Genomic DNA, 19,526 nt, shown 5'->3' on the forward strand with positions numbered 1-19,526 from the left:
GCTCTTAACTGACATCTGGGCACATGACAAGGAAATACACTGGGGAATCACTGGGATCCTAGTGTTTGGTGTGTGTGCGCTCTGACTCCTTCACACACAAACTCAGATCAGCACATGCCGATGCGGTCAGGTAGCCAATCCTATCCTGTCGCTAACTGAATTAACTCAGGTTTCCAATTGGTTTTCATGGGTAAAAAAAAAAAAAGGCGAGACACAAACAGAAATAGGCTCTTTCCTTGTCTCTTTATATATGATATAAAACATACAGACAGGAGATGCATTCTCGTTCAGTAGCTGTAGAAAAAAACAAAACTAGCTCAACTGAAAGACAAAATCACTTCAGTTTAACCCTGTGGCTACTTCAAATCACAACAACAGCACAGATAAAAAGATGCTTTCATCAGCTTACACAGTCCTTGAATGTCACTGTCTATGATTGTCAATTAGATATTTTCATTAGGCCATTCTGGAGTGGGCGACATATAAGCTATGCCTATCAAAACAGATAAGGGAGTTAATATTAGAAAACATGTCTGGGCTAAGTTGTCTGAAATGGAAATATTATTTCAGGGTTTTATCTGTAAATGATTTAAGCACAACGTGGTTTAATTCTGCATCAATTAAAAGGCAGAGAGAGAGAGAGAGGAAGTCACTGTGGCTGTGTGTTCACTCTGTGGTCATCAGAGCGCACACGTTGCTGTTATATCTCAAAAGCTGAACGCGCTCAAAGTAGTCGTCGGTCAGAAAGTTCCTCTGCGACGTGACCAGGTTGCCCTTCTGGCTGAAGAGACGCTGGACGGGCGCCGTGGACGGCAGCGTGGTGTTGTATTTGAGGAAAAGCTGCTTCACTCGCGGGAAGTCCTGCAGGCACTCGAGGCTCTTCCCCGTCCCTTCCACGTACTTGCGGATCTCGTCCATCACTCCCCGCTGCTGAATCTGAGTGGCGGGCTTCACGGGGCCGTAGCTGAAGAAATCGTCTTCCGATTCGATGGTGGACAGGTTCTTGCTGGGGTTCACCTCGGCCACGTTGCAGGGGTCCACCTGGGACGCCTCCGTGGCCAGCTGCGAGCACATCTCGTCCCTCTCGGAGGCCGCCATCCACCACAGGCGAAACTGAGGAGTGGTCGCCGTGGCGATCTTGGCTTCCGTGCTGTCGAACAGCTCCTGGAACCGCACGTCTATAGCCACCACGATGGCGTTGATGACGTCGGCAAAGTAATTTGCCGCGTCTTTCTGCTCGTTTAACTTGTTTTTCAGACTGAGCACGGTCGGGATGACCAGACCCAAGTAACACTTCTGCTCCGCCTGGAAAAGTTCGAGCGCGAAAGCCAGCGGGTGGAACACGCTCACGTATTCTTTCAGGAACGCCATCTCCTCCGGCTGAATGCGCGGGACCTCCAGGCGGGCGCACAGCTCCGTCAGCTCCCGCTCAGTGAGAGAGACGATCTTCTGCAAAGCGCAGTACTCCACGTTCCAGCGTATAACGGAGGGGACGACGAGCGCCATCTTTCCTATCTCCTCGGCGGCGTCCATGCCCACCTGGAGATGGTGGCACTTGCTCCATATGGCGAACACTTTGGCCATCGTGCTGTAGTGTAGCTGGCACATGGGCCCCTGCGACACGGCCTGCCAAAAGTCCTCTGTGACGATCTGCTCTAGGGTGTGCGACGCGCAGCGCTGCACGGTGGGCAGAAACAGCAGCATGTCCTGCTCGGGCTCGCCCTCCAGGACGCCGCTCACGTTTTCATAGAATCCAATGTCGTCGTCGCTTTCCTGGCTGTCCACGGCAAACTCTTTGAACACGCTGATAAAAGGGCTGCCATTGTCAGTGACCGTGGTCTGAACTTTGCTTTCGATATTGTAGGCCACGTGGATGTCGTGTATCCGCCCGGCGATGGTGTCGTACGTGATCCTGCCCTGGAGCCGGGCGAACCCCAGGGCGGCCGACTTCCTCTCCAAAGAGTTGCCGTCGATCCAGTGGCAGGTCATCCCGAAGAAGCTCCTGTTGTTGGCCGTCCAGATGTCGGCCGTGGTGCACACGTACTGGATGTAGCCCAGTTTTGACATCAGGTCCTCGCGCATCCTGGAAAAGCCCTGGTCCACCTTTGTAAACAAGGTCACCCTGTCCATAGACTTCAGCCCCTCAGTTAAGCCTGCAATCAGCTTCCTGAAGCCGGGCTGCTCCAGCACATAAAACGACTGGCAGTCCTCCACGATGAAGTTGAAGATTAGATCATCGATCCTGGTCTGGGTCATGCACTTGGAGATGATTTCCGCTTTAAGTTTTTTAAGTTGGCAGTGCCTGCTTTCTTCGCCGTTGCGTTCCTCTTTCTTCCTTCCCCTCTTGGCATCAGGACTGGCTTCACAGCCCAAGTGTGTTCTCTGAAAGACACACACACACACACAAAAAAAAACAGTGGGTGTCATGTTATTGTAGTTGGAGCTGCTCCATTTGCATTTGTTCAGAGTTTGTCTCACTTTATAAAACTTTAAACTTGCTATCAAAACAATAAATCCAGACACAACTCGTGTGGAGCAACATGACAGTTTGATTTAACATGAAGTTGGACATAAAAGAGCCTCCACTACCACGAGCTGGTAATCATCAGCCTTACAGCTACAATGTAACGGCATTAATCACGAGGATTGCAATTCATTCATTGACTCTTTCAAACATTAACCTGACGAGCGGGAGAGAGGACGTTGCACTGGTATTACTGTGTGTAACTCACGTCTAAATGCTTCTTTAGGTTTGATGTGGAGGTTTTCGACGTGGAGAGCAGATTGACCCTCGGCAGACACAGATTACACTGGACGATGATATTTTTTCCTTGATCTGCCTTGTACGTGAAATGGTGGCGATAACGCCAAGTATGCATGGCCGATTTGGTCTCGCCGCTGGTTTCATTGTGATCCCCATCCATCTCGGACGCTAGCTCTACTGTTACCGACGTCTTCAAATATAATAAAAGTATCGTAATCCGATTTAGTAATCGTGATTACACGTAAAGTAACGATGGCGGTAGAGAAATCCTCATGAAAAGGGGCAGGCCTTTGTTCAGACGTCGCTCTGGAAACACACAAGGAGCGGATTCTGTCGTCGCTGTGGCTACGGCGCATGCGCAGTGACACCACGCCGCGTCCATGCATAGCAGAGGAGGCACCGAGGCACTGTGGGGTTGTACGCATGCGCAGTACATACATGCGAGCTCTCATCGTGACGTCACGGTCCTCTCCTGTTAGTTTTTTTTTTTTTTTTTTTTTTTTTTTTTTTAACTCACAGACACAGTAGCCTAGTACTTCAACCAGAATTTCCCTTTTCCTCCGTAAATCTGCGAGTTGGCGCCACCATCGGGAAGCGGAAGTTAAAAAGTCATAACGTTTGCATCAAAACATCGATTTCTAAATGAATAGAGGTTACATAAAATTATTTTTAATTACCTAGACTGAACAGTCAATTTTGGAATATTTGGTAACCCTATAATTTAGGCTGCAGGCCTTTAATTAAGTAGCTAGTAATACATAGTAGGTCTACATAATCATGGTAATTATAGTGAAGTCTTGGGAAATTACCAAGAAATAAGAATAGAATAGGATGTAAATTATGTGGCTAGTTTGGTCTGGTTTTAAGTCAGAATACTTGTAAGATGTGATAATGTGACAAAAGAATAATGTAAAAAAGATTCCACAATAAACATGGAATAAAACATTGTTGTTTCCCTCAAATAACCACAGTAGCCAGTTTCCTTCATGGCTAAGGAATTTCCACAGCCCTATATAATGCTAATAACTACACATAATTCCTACAAGTTGGCATATTACTTCTTTTTTTTTGTAGTTCCTCTAGCTATACAATTACTATGTTACTACATAGTTAATGACTGGGGTTTAATTAAAGTCTTTCCCCTCTAACAAATGTTCCTACTCATGTACTGTAATGATGACCATTGATTGTGTTGTTGTTGTTGTTGTTGTTGTTGTTGTTGTTGTTGTTGTTGTTGTTGTTGAAAAACTATATTATAACAACTGCATTAAAAACAACAAACTTTAAAGGGGTTAGAAAGTGATGGACATGACAAAGTAGTTCTGCCATGAAGTGAATGAAAGTAGTATTAAGTCTTGATGTAAAGATTTCAACTGAAGGTGCCTCTCTAACATGTACTGGGAGGCCAGGGGCCATGGTAGACATAACAGCAACTGGTATTTTGTGAATTGAGGGAATAACTAGAATCAAGAGAGTGAAGAGGGCACGTTGTGTGTGATTAGCTCGGATAAGTAGGTTGATGCAAGTCTGAACAAAACCTTACAAGAGAACCTTATAATGCCTGGAGGGGATTTTCAATATTTGAAGTAACTTGTCGTAGTTGTATTGATTCATTCATCCAGCAGCATGTGTGAACTTGGCTCTTAAAAGACACACACCTAGTCATAGCAATTAAAGCAAGAGCTCCACTGAGAAATAGTAGCTTAAAGAGCATAAAAGGATCTAACCCCATACACCTTAGTGTGGGGGAAAAACAAACAAACATATGAGCCTAACATATCATTAAGAGTTTGTTTTTCTTTTATTAAGCCAGAGGCAACTTGCCAATGGAAGTCATCCAAAAAACACACTCCTTAAATGTTTCCCTGCTGGTTTGAAAATCTTCCATCTGGCTCAGGGGAACATTATGCATGTCTTTACTCTAGTGTTCACTTTGGCATGAATGGGCTTTTTGCAATAAACCAATTTGTCAGGTGCATGATTAAAGTCAGAAGAAGGGGAGGGAAGAGTCTGTGTGTGTGTCTGTGAGGTCGAGTTTTTTATTCATGTTTTTTATTTCACAAACTGACAGATTTTATTCACTCAGCATGTTGCTGCAATGTTATCTATCTATCTATCTATCTATCTATCTATCTATCTATCTATCTATCTATCTATCTATCTATCTATTGATAATTTTTGGCATTGAGTCAAAGCCTATCAATATTTCTCTCCCTCTCTCATCCATCCCTCAGCGTCCATTTGAGACACAGATTATTTCTCCAAAGATTCAACATGTTTTAAATGCAGGAGTGATCTAGTTACGGATGGTCTCAGAGTTTTTCCTTTTTCTTTATTCTTAAGGCACATCCTCTCCATTGGTTAGATTGGGTGAGGGTGGGGTCTCACTCGGGCATTGACGTAGTCCTCTGTGTTAGTGGCTTTTAACAGAGGCGCAGTCATTGTAGGAAGAGAGAAAAGTGTTTTCAGAAAAAAGAGAAAAGTGAGGAAACAGAAACATGAAGTGGTGAGGAGGTTTGAAGTGCTCTGAACTGATGCACGATGTTGCTGTCGTGCTGTCCTGCGCGCTTCAAACCTATGTGGAGCTCCTGGAGTGGGCACAACTGGTGTCCTCCCATGTTCACACCAGCAACCAGTTGGTTTTGAGCATCAGGTGAGCGTTTCAGATAATATCCCTACTTCTCTATCTTCCTCCGGGCTCCACACTCTACTTTTAGCAGAGAGGCGGAGAGTGGACGCACCCAAACAAATACTATGACCATAGGATCCGCGCCCTGACGCGCCGCGGTGCGTGCATGTTGGACCGGTGAGAGTGTGTGGACTATAGTATGAAGCGCCATGGCTTGGTGTGACCGCGGGGTTCAAACGCTGCTGGCCACTGTGGGGGCTTTCGCTGCCTTCAGCCTGATGACCATCGCCATCGGCACGGACTACTGGCTCTATTCGCGGGCGTACATCTGCAACGGCACCAATGCCACAGACGAGACCCAGCAACAGCCTAGAACCAAGAAGGGCGATCTCACCCACTCCGGGCTGTGGAGAATCTGCTGTATAGAGGGTGAGTCTAGTCTTACTTTGGCTACAGGCATTACACATCCTACACATGGTAATTAAACACAGTCTGTGCCCTGCTGCTTTTGTGCAACAAATAGTTTTAGTTTTCAAGGAGGAGTCTTTTGTCTCTCAGTGCGCACAATCAATTGAGCGCACTCCCTTTACGCACAGCAAATGAAGGCTATCTATCGGGAAAAGGGTGTATCAAAGGTTATAGGTCAGACGGAGAGAGCATAGACTAAATACACACATATGGGATTTTAAGAGCACTGATCTGCTGTAATGTAAGATTAACCAGAAACGGACGGACGGTGTTAAACAAAGCGCTCACTTCAAGCTGCCTGCCAACTGTCACGTCGCTCTGTTCAAGCATAGGGCCACTTGATAAAACACGGCGGTGTTATAGTCTGTATAAGGATGCGATGCCAAGCCGGCGCGTCTGAGCCCATTCACTTTTAAGCCGGTCGCTGCCAGGAAATGTGCGCGCTATTAGTCTACTTTCATTCATGTCTTCATTGTATCCGATGCTGTTGCTTGGCAACATCACTGAAATTGCTATGGAAACATGCCCGGTGATTTAAAAATAGATGACTCTGAGTTCACGTCATGTCCAAGCAAAACAGAAAAAAAAATCATTTTTGTGACAGAACATTAGAGACATGTTTCACCTGTTCCTCCTGTCGGGAAAAAAAATGTTTTTGCATCGTTTTACGCATTTGGTGTTTGAAAGAGAGTTGCGTTGGCTGTGACGTCTTATTTCAGAGGCAGACAGACACTCATTCATTGACCAATCTTCCTTCCGGCCACCCCTTGACTCCTCGCCTCAGCCACCAGTGGCCGAGTCGATGTGACTGGGTTTGCTCCACGACACAAACGTCCATCATGACGCACAGGTTCGTGGGAAAAGCTTCACAAAACGCTGCTAAACTGAAGAAAAAGAGGAAAACAGAAGTATTTCACCTCAAGATGTGTCTCGATTTTTAAAAAGAAAAAAACAAACAAACATCAAAGTTGGCTATGCTATCGTTTAATTCACAACTGGCATCACATATGTGCAGTTCAGTCATTTCCAGCCATGTCTGTGCATCAGACGTCAACATAATGTGTAGTAGAGTCTGTGAAGGAGGAGGCGTCCACCCTAACACAGCACACTGTGTTCCAGGTAACGGGAACTGCTGCTGGGAAATGTGACACAGCCTTATTGTCATATCTGGAGCATTAGCCTATTTTACATACAGAAATAAAATCCTGAGGCCATGATCTAAAACTTTTTTTTTTTTTTTTACCTCCTCAGTTACTATAGTAACTGAAAATTGTATCCTGAAATGTGCATTTTCCTCTGACTGTTTATTTGTCTGCCTACAAAAATATTCAACATGTTGTCCAACAAACTGGAAAAACTATAGGCTTTGTGTTGTCTGACTGAATCTGGAAACTTTTGGCGCCTTTAAAAAAAAAAAAAAAAAAAGGCATGAGCTTTTCCACTTTTGTGAATTGTCAAGCTTGTTTTCATTCATATTCTCCAGACTAACAGTAATGCCATCAGAGGCCACATATAGTCTACTGTCATCAGTGATTAAGCTGTTCTCGGACTCATCCTGTGCCGAAGATACACACTTTAGACACATGTGAAGAACATCCCAGTGTGTTATGACACTTGCAATTTATTGAGAGTCATGCTTGGCTGGGCTCCTGTCTGTGATGTGGAAGGACTGCATGCATCACGTCGTCAGAGACCCTAGGAAATGACAATGCCTCACAAATGCCGGCCAACTATTATGTTAACCATGATTTCCCGTCAGAAATAATGAGAGGTAATAATGAAAAGTAAATATTCACAGTGGATTAATGACAACGGAGACTGAATGGATATTGATGAGGCTGGGGACAAAGACCGCCTCTGTGCAATGAGACTTCTTTTTGAAGGTGTAATTTGCACAAACAAAGTCCAGCTTATCATATCGTTCCCCCCAGTGCTAATAGTTTCACTTCTTTGCTTCGGCTAAAAAAAAATTACAAGCCACTGGACGGTGGCTCTGTTGTCATGGAGACTCATAAGTATAGAGGAGAAGACAAGGAAGGATGACTTCAACAACCAACCCCCCCATTTCCACACTCACACATGCACACACACACACGCCCCTCTGGTCATAATGTGCATAACATTGGGTTATTGACGGACGCTGCTCTGTGTGTATCTCAGTTATTGGGGAGAACAGACGACAGCGACAACATGTCTCTCTTCCACATTGTTGTAACTCCCGTGGCGGCCATTCTGAACCTTTCTCTCTTCCCAGAATCACATAATGAATGTGTTTTAGCATTTCCAGTCCCCCCCCCCTGCTCAACAAGCGCTACCTCTTCTTCAGCAGGCGTGCATGACATTTAAGGAGCAGCCAGGAATATATTGAATGGGGCTCCTTTACAGTGAGGTCAGCACTTCCCTCATTTATGGACTCCTTTTCATTTCTCAACAGCTGTTTTCATTTCTTCTCCCCTTTGTGTTTGTTTTCCCACAAGAATATTGTGAGTCCAGGGCAGCACCCTCCAGTGCGCCTGATTTGCATTAGAATCGGCAGTCGGCTGCAGCTTATGTGCGTCTGGAGTAAAAAATAAAACCAACTCTGAGCACGAGAAATAACCTAATGAATAATCCAATTAGCAGGTACATGTTTACAGTAAACATCCCAGCTGGCGGTGGGTTGGCGTGAGTGGCGAGGCAGAGCTGTTTTCTTTTTTGGCGGGCAGTGCATGTGTGTGTGTTTGTGTGTTAGTGAGGTGGCATTAGTTTAGGTGGGGTGGGGGCCGGCTTGCTGTCCTCACTGGCTGCACAAGTCTGTAATTATAACGCGACAACTGAGAAGCCATGCGGGGGCACTAATTAACCAGCAGGCCCCAACTTCCACCCCAGTCACTCCATCCTTCTCTCCTCCACTTCTTGATGTGCTGCTGCTCTCTCGTTCTCTTTTTATCCCTTTATGGGTTTAACTCCTCCATTCTCATCACTCTTTTATCTCCCTCGTCATGGCTTTCTCTTCTGCTGTTTAATGAACCCTCTGTCATCCCCACCAACCTCTCCTCTCCTCTCCTCTCCTCTCCTCTCCTCTCACTTTCTTGCTGAGACTTATAAGTTTTCACTCACTTTCAGTACCACACGCATACACGCATAAAGTTAATGATAGTAACTAACTACTACATCCACACCTTTTAGATTTTATTATCTATATAACGTATCATTTTTCTACATTTGCGCCCGGTTGTCCATTCCCCTATAGTGTCCCTTACTGTGGGACTCTGGGAAACACAGCTGACCCTGATTTAGTTTGAAAACTACAAGTCAAATTTGACGTGCAGGGAGTGTCTGAGACCTTTGGGAACAGTGGCAAAAACTTCTTTACAGTAATGGGTCTTATTAGTCGTGGCATATCCTTCTCTGGCTTGTCATGCTCCTATCACATGACCCTTTTTCCAGATGAAAAAAAGAAAAGAAAAAGAAACCAACATGATTTAAAATTGAAAATGTATCAACGTGGATGCCACTGTTATAAAAAAGACTGGAGATGAGAGAAATTAGCGTTCTTATAAGTAGCATATGCACAAAACATCTTTACATGATGAACAGTTGTGTTTGTATTACAGTAATTGAATAAATGATATAGTGAAGTTTAGATCTGCAAAGTAGCTGTTTCCAGTCTGTTGGCAGCTTTATATTTACCATACACATATAAGAGTGGTCATTCTTCTCATCAAACTCTCAGCAAATGAATACATGGATTATTTTCAAAATGTCTAATTTGAGAAGTAGGCCTAGTATGGCTTGTTGCTTCACATGCATCACACACACTCTGTTGTGATCATGCACAACGCCACATGAGAAAATGTTTCCATTTTCTGCTCAACTAATAAAAGATTAATATGCATCGTTAAAAAAAACTTCAAAATCATGCTTTGAGGAAAGGTTAGGGTCACTGCCGGACTATATCACAGGAAATAAACAGCATGAAATGTGTAATTGAGCACATATGGACCTATAAAGACTTTCATTCTAATGGATGCTCAAACAAGAGAGTCTTCAGCCTGTTGGCCAACTATTATGCACATTTTAAGAAGTGATAACGCATAACAGCCTTTACAACATAGTACATGTGCATTTTCTCCCCAACAACATGGCATGCACAGTCCACCCCAAGCGGAGCCGTGTTTCAAGAATTTGCTGCCTGGTGACAATTTAATTAACCAACTGTCAGTCATATCAACACTGAATCACTGATGTGCCAAATTGCTTTTCTTTCATTTTCACTTGGACTGAAAAAAAGGAAGGGTTTGTTTGGTTGCACAGATTTACTTTTTTTTTTTACATTTATATTTTGCCCTGGCATTACCAGCTTCTCAAGTAATAAAATGTATTTGTTGCTAAGTCTGTGTGAGTTGTGCGTGCATGTCTGCATTTGTTATGAAGCCCCCAGTAACAGTGCTGTATCTGTTTACAGCTTTATAAAACCCAATCATCCCACCTACTGTAAAACCACAGAGCGCTCTCCCTCGTCTGTGGTCACACTTTTCCGTCACTGATCTAAAAGCAGCGAGGATAAGAACGGAAGCAAAGCAGAACAAGGTGCTGCTGCTTGTAGTTGTGTTACCCAAGGTGTATCCCCCACTGGGGGCTGCACAGTTCAAGTGAAATGCAATATTAAAGTCACTTTTGATTGGTTTATCCATAAATCTAGTTGCAGAGCTATTGATGTGTGAAAATGAGGCAGTGGGGGCATGTGTTGCACGGAGTTGCCGTGATATACTGTACTCCTGGAGGCACCAGAGAAAACAAGTGTTGGACTGGATGACACAATGCTATTGGTGTATTCCACTGAGGCTGCGCCCTTATTGGCTGAGCTAATTCAAAATAATGACGACGTGCATCATCCTGTTGCCAGTGGCGCCGCTGCTGTGACAGCTGCTCCCAATACAATGTGTGTTTATGTTTGTACACGTGTGTACGTGTGTTGTGTGTCCGCTGGTGTTTGCCGTCACATACTGTTAAACGGTGACAGATCTGTGAAACTGAGGCTAACGGGGGTTTTGCCAAAGAAGAGCCGTGTCTTATTTGGTGGATATCAAAACACAATAAAGATGTCAAAAGCATCCTCGGAGATTGTCTATGTAAATTAGCTTATTAAAGACTAACAGTGGTTTCCATGGAGAGGAGGAGGAGATGCTCAGCATGGGGCTTTGCAACTCCAGTTAGGCCCAGGGAACCCATTATTTCCCTTGTAGTGTATTGACTAATTCACAATTTGTCACAAAGCACTCACCTTGTATCCTCATCCCCGACTGGAGGATAAACACTCTGTCATCTTTACTCTGTCCTCCTTTGTTACATGATCCACATTTTGCCCTTTAATGCTCACTCTGCCTTTCCTGATTTCTCTCTTGCTGATTTCCTCCTCTCCCCTCCTTGCTTCCCTGAGTCCCTCTCCAATGTGGCCTCTATCTTTTTTTTTTCTCCCCATCCCCATCATTCCCCTGCTCTGTGCTTTTATTGTTTAATTTCCTCATACCTTCTTCCCTTCTTTAATCTTCTCTACCCCCCGCCCCCTTCCCTCCCAGCTTTTCAGTATTCAGACTTTATTTCATTTCAAGAAGAGTCCATCCGACTGCCTTAACACACACACGCACGCACGCACGCACGCACGCACGCACGCACGCACGCACGCACACACACACACACACACACACACACACACACACACACACACATAAACTAAACGTAGACATTCAGCTGATAACTGTCACTCATAAATCACGAGCCTTGAGGCCTCGGCCTATAATCAGATTTGAAATCAGCTGCAATATTGCCATTCTCTATCACACAGACACACACACACAAATAGAGAGTCACACAAGCTTGAGTAGGTCTAGATCCGAATAGAAGGAATTGTGTGTTCAAGTCAAAATTAATAGTAGCGTTCTGGGTTCACAGTGAAAGGTTTGTCGTGTGTTCAGGTTTTAAAAAGCGCAAAAGCAGTTTGATATTTCACTTCAGAGAAGCCACAACTATCGACACAAACACAGCCTTACAAAAATGCAACAAGCAAGCAAGCACCCAGCATTTACACAGCAATTAGCAGGACAGTAAAGGTGTCTGTGTTTTTGTTATCCTCGCTGTTTTTTGATCTTACCACGTGAGCCAGATGTGTTTTTTTTCTCACCAGGCACAAAGTCTCACGTCGCTGCTTAAAATAGTTCATAGCCCTTTTTTTCATCAGTGACTAGACACAGAAACTTGTGCTCCACTTCCACCGACTGATTTGATGCTAATTAATTTGATGTCCCTTATTAAGCAGCAGACCTAGTTAATGGAAGCAAGCATGCCCTTAAAAGCTGTGACACAGACAATGATGGCGGTGCCGCTCACCCATGGGCACCTGGGAAAAAGAGCTGATAGCTGTCCGTCTGTCATTGGCATAGTCAGTTAATGGGGAGGTTGACATTTATAAGGTGGGCGGTCTGCGGCCTTTTAGTGCTACTGGGGATAAAAGAGGGACTTCAAACTGGGATCAGTAATTGTAAGTAACTGGGATAATTCTTTATTGCTTGCAAAGATACAGAGAAAGCTTAACTGAAGTTCAGCAACTGATCATTTCCTAAACCTTTTCACCAAACTGCAATTGTCTAGTCATAGTTTAGCAACAATAATTAGGCGGATTATTTTACACACTGAAGCAGTGGACACGGGGCTCAGGAGATATCACGCTCTCAAAGAGTTTGGAGGGTGCATGGTGTTCCTTTAATCTATCCAAAACATAAAGTGTAAGGAATAAATTATCTGCTCTAACTTGTCTGGTCCAATGTTATCATGTCTGGCTACCTGACTCATCACCTTTGGTTACATGCACACAAATACATTTTAGTTTGAAAAGGCATCACATGCTTTGTTTACATCCTGCGTCCACACTACTTTACTTTCAACCAGGTTGTCTTTACTAGCTGCCTGGATCTGCTTTTGCTGTTCCTCATACAACACTGAGTATTTTCTGCCATTAACTAACTACAGAGCAATCTGCTAGCACACACATGCTCAATATAACACAAGACAACTGGAAATGTCTCGTGAACCAATGAGGAGACGCTGATCTGTTGTCTGTTTAGACAAGTGTGAAATCAAAGACCGTTTGCTTTGTAAACTGGCGATATTTCCGGGGGTAAATGTACTGTTATCATCGTAAACTTCATTACCTACAAGAGATGCTTGACAGGTGTAGCAGTGGTAGCTAAGGCTGGAGTTTAGCAAATGTCCAATTGCTTTTCCTACTCAGGGATTCAGACTAATGCAAAGACACGCACATGAACACATAATGCAGAGAGAAACATTGATATACTTATGTAAAAATATGGAAATGAAGCCACAGCCCAACCCACCTCTAATACCAGGGGTGTTGTTTGCTGAATGACTAAAGTGTTGGGGGTGTTCACAGCTCAAATGGCGAATGAGTAGCCAAAGAGCTCCCAGCATTGCCACCACTGCACGGAGCGTATCCATTAAACCCACCACCCCCATCCCCTTCCTCTCCACAAGGTGTTGTTTTTACCCCCTTCTCTTAGCTTTAACCTCTCTCTCTCTTTCTCTTTCTCTCTCTCTCGCCAATCCTTTCTCCCATTCTAACTCGCCGCAGCATTAAAAGCTTCCTGCATACAGTCTTTTGTTGTTCTAATAGGCTTCTTGTTCCTCCCAGCACTCAACCATTTACCTGAGCCTGTTTTGGACATGCACCACGACCCATCAAATCCCTGCGGGCATGTGCAATCTTAATCACACAACCGTATAGCCCTGGCAAAGCGCGTGCACTGAGCCTCGACACACAAACTAACTGTATACCTCTCATGGATTCCCGTCTGCAAATATGTGTGCACTGAGCTGTGATCTTTAGTTTGGAGGGTTGAAGCCAGGGAGATACTAACAAGTCAAAGGTCAGTGGTTGAAAGTCAAAGTCAAAGACAGAATAATGAGTTCATCCTGGAGAAAATGTACCTTTTGTGTGCCGTATCAGGAAATCCAATTAAATCTATCTAACACAAACAATGGGGTGGAGATTCAATTTAACACTGGAAGAAAAGTGGTTTTTAGAATAAAGTGCTCATTAGAAAACAGGGAACGCTTTAATGGGACTATAACAACAAACCAGAGGGAATTTTTTGACAGTTAAAATTCCGCTGTTAAACAGTATAAATAAAACTTGCTGGGCTGTGTGTTATTCATTGCTAACAGGTACCCTTGATGGAAGACAAAGTTCAGTTCAATTAATTAGAGGGGTTGTGTTTCCCTTTTATGTCCTGCTGTTCCTGTTGGCTCCTCTTTATGAGGCAGCGAGCTGGCCAAGTCAAGACATGAAAAATAACCAGAGTTAACCTGCGAGCTGACTTCCCACGCCATCCTCTTTTATCTGAGACAGGAGCGTCGTACTCCAGTGCACACCGTTTAACAAAAACAGGTCACTGGGTAGAGGAAACAAATGTGGCTTGAACTCCAGCACCCACACGGCTGAAATCACCTACACTTTGATCAATTGAGAGCAGCAATGTGCAACGTGCAGTGGACTATAGTTCACATTTGACTTTGTGTCCTGCAGGTATCAATCAAGGCAGCTGTTACAGAATCAACCATTTCCCTGACGACAACGACTACGACACAGACAGCTCTGAGTACCTGCTGCGTAAGTGTTCCTCGCTCGTCCTCTTTTTGTGCCATTGTGAAAACTGTTATTTTTATCGGCAAGCCGGAGGACCACCAACCTTCAACGACTTATTATATAGGCCTAGCTCTGAATGTCTCCAAACAGAGACTGATAAACTGCACGACAAAGGAGTAAAATGAAAACTGTGACAGTGAAACGGGATTTGAATACATCCACAGTAGCGTTACACGCATTTTTAGTCTATGACCGTTTATTTATTTACTTTTGTCTGTTTGGAGTTCTGACATTGTTATTTCTCACATCCTAGTCATAATTAATTACTTGTTATTTAGTAACTTGTTATTTAAAATTAGCCTGGTCAGACTCAACCACAAGAGAAAGCCAACTGTTTCTATTTTGTCTGGAAAAAAGGCTCAATTTACGAGAGTTTGATTGGTTCCGGTAGAGTAATGTTCCTCATTTGCTCATCAATTAGTTTCAACCCTACAATACACGGTGGTTTCAAACATGCAGCTCGAACACTAAAAAGCCTTGTTATTTTCTTGTTAAAATGTGAAAGTATAAAAAAGGCACAAGAAATACTGTTCAATTTGTTGTGCACACACTCACAGGTTGTTTGTTCTTTTTTGTTTGTAATTTTTTTTTTTACTTTGAATGATGCCATACAAGATTCAGCATCTCGTTTGCCTGCTTTTCTTTTCTTTTTTTTCTTTTTGACGATGTTGGATTTCTATCATACTGTGAGATGTAGGAGAAGACCTTAGCCTACTCTCTTTTGTAGCTACATGGGAGGACAAAATTCTCGTTTAAACCATTCTCACCCAATCTGCCCCTTTGTGAAATTTGAGGTATTGTTCTGTGAAAAGTGGTTAGAAGGAATGACCCGCCTCGCATATAAATTGTGATTAGTTATTCGATTAAATTTGGGGTATTCAATCAAAGGGCCTTCATTTACAGCACAGCCAATGCAGGATCTGCCTAATGTGCAGAGAAGAACAAAGAAGACTTATCAGACTTTGGCCAAAGTCCAAACTCAGTCCATTAGCAACACTAAATAAAAGGAGGGCTTAATAAAAGACTTTACAGTTGAATAAGCTCATCCATCCTTGGAAACTTGTAAAATGGCACAGTGATTCATTTCTGGGGAGGTGATAGTCAGTGAGAGCTCTTGTTACATCCCACAGCTGATTAGTGAAGCTTTGTCACAACAAGGCCCCAAAGTATAAATGATAATGGAGTTCTCAATAATGGATGGAGAAGAGGTTGAGAAGAGGTGGAACTGGATAGATGAGGGTTCAGCAGGGTAATGAAAATTCAAATTATTTAAAAGAGTCTTGCTTGGCTTCAAAAGCCCTGTCGTTAATATAATTGGCAAATGCCACATCTCATTTGTCTGTTTTGAATCTATAAATCCTTGCAGGATTCTGGTGTCTATAAAATAATCGAACCTGCTGATTAATTATTATTAATTATTTGTTTGTATTTGTGTTGTTTTACTAACCCTAACCCTCTCAATGAAATATTAATGTAAACCATTTACAGAGCCTTACTTCAGTCAGTGGTCTCTTTGTCTCTGCAGGTATAGTTCGTGCCTCCAGTGTGTTCCCCATCCTCAGCACCATCCTCTTGATGCTGGGCGGCTTGTGTGTTGGACTGGGCCGAGTCTACAATAAGACCAACAATGTCCTGCTCAGCGCAGGCATCCTCTTCGTAGCTGCAGGTGAGTGGGAGGGTTGCACGCGCTGTCGTCTGAGCTCCCAGCGAGGAATTATCATGTTTATGTTTATGTTTATGTTAAGATCCCCATTAGCGTCTACTTAGCATCCACTATTCTTCCTTAGGTCAAAACGTATATATGGGGACAATAAAAGAGTATATTCACACTGGGCAATATAGACATAGACATGAAACAATACAAACAATAGACAATGTAGACCATATAGACATAGATATAAAACAATATATACACTAACAACATTACATAGGCTAGTACATTTTCAACAATACCATGACTGACACAACAATAAATTAACAAGACAAGACAGCTCCAATAGGTTTTTATATTGACTATACTATAACCCATATGCTTATATCAAGAACAACATCCTAATTAAACGTTTTTTTTTTTTTTTTTTTAAAGGCTAATACTCTTTTAGAGCTTTTTTAAAAGCATATACTATTTAGTGGTTTAATATTACTTGGTACAGAGTTCCATTCTTGCATTGCTCTGTATGTAACTGTGTTCCTTGTTGATGTATTTTTATGTTTGGGTAAAATAAAACAACCGTCAGCTGTGTGTCTATTTAAATAATTGTGTGTGTTGGTACTAAAAGAAAGTGTTTCAAAGAAAATATATGGACTCCTTGTGGTTATAACAGTTCTTCAGAAAATCATTAAGGAGTGCAAAAGCCTATTTTTCTTTTTACATCAAACCAAGAAAGAGAGTCATGCATTCTTCTGACGTTGGTTCTGAAACCACACACGCTGCTTTGTTTTGAACCAGTTGCAATGTTCTTATGTCCCCTAAAGATGTACAAGACCAAACAGCAGAGCAATAATCCATGTGTATAAAAGCCAAGGCTTGAATTACTTGTTTTATATTTTGTTGTGATAAATGTTTTCCTACATGTGAGGGCTGGGGTTGATGTGGCAACCTTTACATTGTAAATTGTAAATCAGTGCAGTTATAAAAACAACCTTCAAGACCCAGTGAAGAAGGTCAGGATCTCCATTCATCACACACCTCACACACAAGTGAAGAGGACATTTGTCATTAGGGGCTCTGGTAGTGATGAGGGTCCTGCAATCACTGGCTGATTACTGTCGGCAGTAGTTAAGAGGTTTCATAATTGTTCCAATCATCATGATTGACCATTGGCACTTCCTCTTTGCTTTTCCTTTATTTATACTCTGTACCTTTTTTTCTTGCTTGTTTCTTATTATCAGGTCTCAGCAACATTATTGGCATCATCGTCTACATCTCCAGCAACGCAGGAGACCCCAGCGACAAACGTGACGATGACAGGAAATACACCTACTCCTATGGCTGGTCTTTCTACTTCGGTGCCCTCTCCTTCATCGTGGCCGAAACCGTGGCCGTCCTCGCCATCAACATCTACATCGAGAGAAACAAGGAGATCCGCTGGAAGGCGCGGCGCGAGTTCATCCGATCGCTGTCGTCGTCTTCCCCGTACTCGAGGATACCAAGCTTCCGATACCGCCGGCGAACATCGCACGCCAGCTCTCATTCAACTGAGGCGTCCCGCGAGAACTCGCCGGTGGGCGGCATGAAGGGGGCGCCGTCCTCCAGCGGCCCCCTGGATGAGCTGTCCATGTACGCCCTGGCGAGGGACAGCGTGACGGAGAACACGTACAGCCCCGAGCACGAGGCGGCTGCCGAGTTCCTCCAGGTCCATAACTGTTTCCCCAATGATTTAAAAGACGGGGTGAATCGCAGGACCACGCCGGTGTGAGTGGCATATTGCTGGGCTCGAGGTTCACCTGGTGGAGGATAAACAGGAGATTATAAAAAGTCAGTGGGCTGATGCCGGCGCTTGCCTGTTTTCAAAAGGGACTGTCCTTTTCGTAAAGGACCAGAAGGAGTCGAGGGGACAGTCAGCTGGATAGAGGACGAGCCATCAAATAAAAGCTGATTATTTAGGCTACCTGCTTTCAGAGACCATCAAAGCAGAATAGAGTTACCATTGTCTGTGCTGTAGCCAATGCGAAGTTAGTGTTATCTTTCAACTGTTTGTGGATCACAATCTTTGTTTGTGTACTGGTCACTGCACATTGGGGGCAAACTTAAGAGTAAAGCGTATAGGGGTTTGCCCCAGCAACAGTATTCTACCTGTAAATTATTTAACAAGGTGCTAAATGAAATGTACTCTTCAACTTGAAGGCGTTCCATTTGTGTGTGACGTTAAAGTGTGGACCTCTCTCCAAAGTTCATATTGTGTCCTCATAACCAGTTTGGTCCTGCCTTATATGAATGGGTTTGAAAGAGACAACATGAGTCTCTCAGCACTGTCCTTTAGAATAATATATGGCCTTTTAAACAAACACAAATTATACATATTTTTAATGCATCCCTTTTCATGGGAAACTGTGTCTTTGCAAAATGTTGAATTGTTGTGTTTTGATGTTTAGTATTTTAGACATTGTATAAGTCGACCATTCAGTCCGTCCAAACAATATGAAAGGTTTTGTGTCTCCCGGCTGCCGCTTCTTTAATCCTATTCTTCTCTGACATTTGTCAGTGGGAAAAAATGTTCGTTTTTGTCAGTGGGACACCTCCGTTCAATGGCCCTGTTTTATTCACATCCATATCAGTCCACCATCCGTCCATCACAACCCCCTGATGGATGGGACATTGTGTATGATGTGCCTGTCACAAGAGCAGAGCAGCTGACAAAAAAAGAGGAGGGGGTGCCCAGAACTGCAGCACAGGTCAGGACTTCCTTTTGCTCTGAATGGATCCCCGGCATCCGGAGCGTTAGATGGATAAGGATCAGAGTCAGGCGGAGAATTCATGTCTGTCTGTCACTCCGCCGCCTGTGAGTCCATCTGGCTGCCTTTCCCCACTCCCAGTGAAACAGCGGTCCCAGACAGTGGCAGAGGGAGCTGTCTGCGCCTGCATCCCTGAAGGATTTGGGTTTAATAACCAGACATGTGTCTACTGTCGTCCTGCGCGTCCATCTCTGCTCTTTCTCTTTTAGTTCTCTCAGGAAATGTTGTGTTGTTGTGGCAACTTGAACACTTTTGAGGTCCTGTCCTTGCTTTTGCGGCAGTGCCGGGAAATGGACCAGTGATAAAGACAAACCCGGTGAAAATGATTTAGAAAGAAAAAAAGAAAGAAAGAAAAAAAAAGGCATTATTGTATTTAGAAAATAGTGAGTGTTTGCTTGAGCCTCCTCCAAGAACCAGCTGGGGGGGATTTTGTCAGTCTTAGGGCTATTCAGTTGGTTCTGGTTTGGCAAGTGAGCTCACTCCACCACACAGTAGTATTTGATTGTATT

At 43.6% G+C, this 19,526-nt stretch overlaps 2 protein-coding genes across 2 annotated transcripts; one reads left to right on the forward strand and one right to left on the reverse strand.

Annotated features, from left to right (window-relative positions):
- Window positions 1-666: 666 nt before the first annotated feature.
- zbedx (zinc finger BED-type containing X) lies at window positions 667-3,017 on the reverse strand (the record flags this gene model as incomplete). Its single annotated transcript, XM_083977687.1, has 2 exons — window positions 2,733-3,017; window positions 667-2,382 (listed from the first exon to the last, which is right to left on the reverse strand). Exons 1-2 carry the CDS (start codon window positions 2,922-2,924, stop codon window positions 667-669), a joined length of 1,908 nt encoding a protein of 635 aa, XP_083833813.1. The 5' UTR covers window positions 2,925-3,017.
- A 2,585-nt stretch (window positions 3,018-5,602) lies between these two features.
- LOC310990563 (voltage-dependent calcium channel gamma-4 subunit-like) lies at window positions 5,603-17,981 on the forward strand (the record flags this gene model as incomplete). Its single annotated transcript, XM_083977992.1, has 4 exons — window positions 5,603-5,822; window positions 14,443-14,526; window positions 16,088-16,228; window positions 17,455-17,981. 4 exons carry the CDS (start codon window positions 5,603-5,605, stop codon window positions 17,979-17,981), a joined length of 972 nt encoding a protein of 323 aa, XP_083834118.1.
- Window positions 17,982-19,526: the final 1,545 nt, after the last annotated feature.

This window comes from Trachurus trachurus (assembly GCF_905171665.1).
Source record: "Trachurus trachurus genome assembly, chromosome: 8".
Taxonomy (NCBI): Eukaryota; Metazoa; Chordata; class Actinopteri; order Carangiformes; family Carangidae; genus Trachurus; species Trachurus trachurus.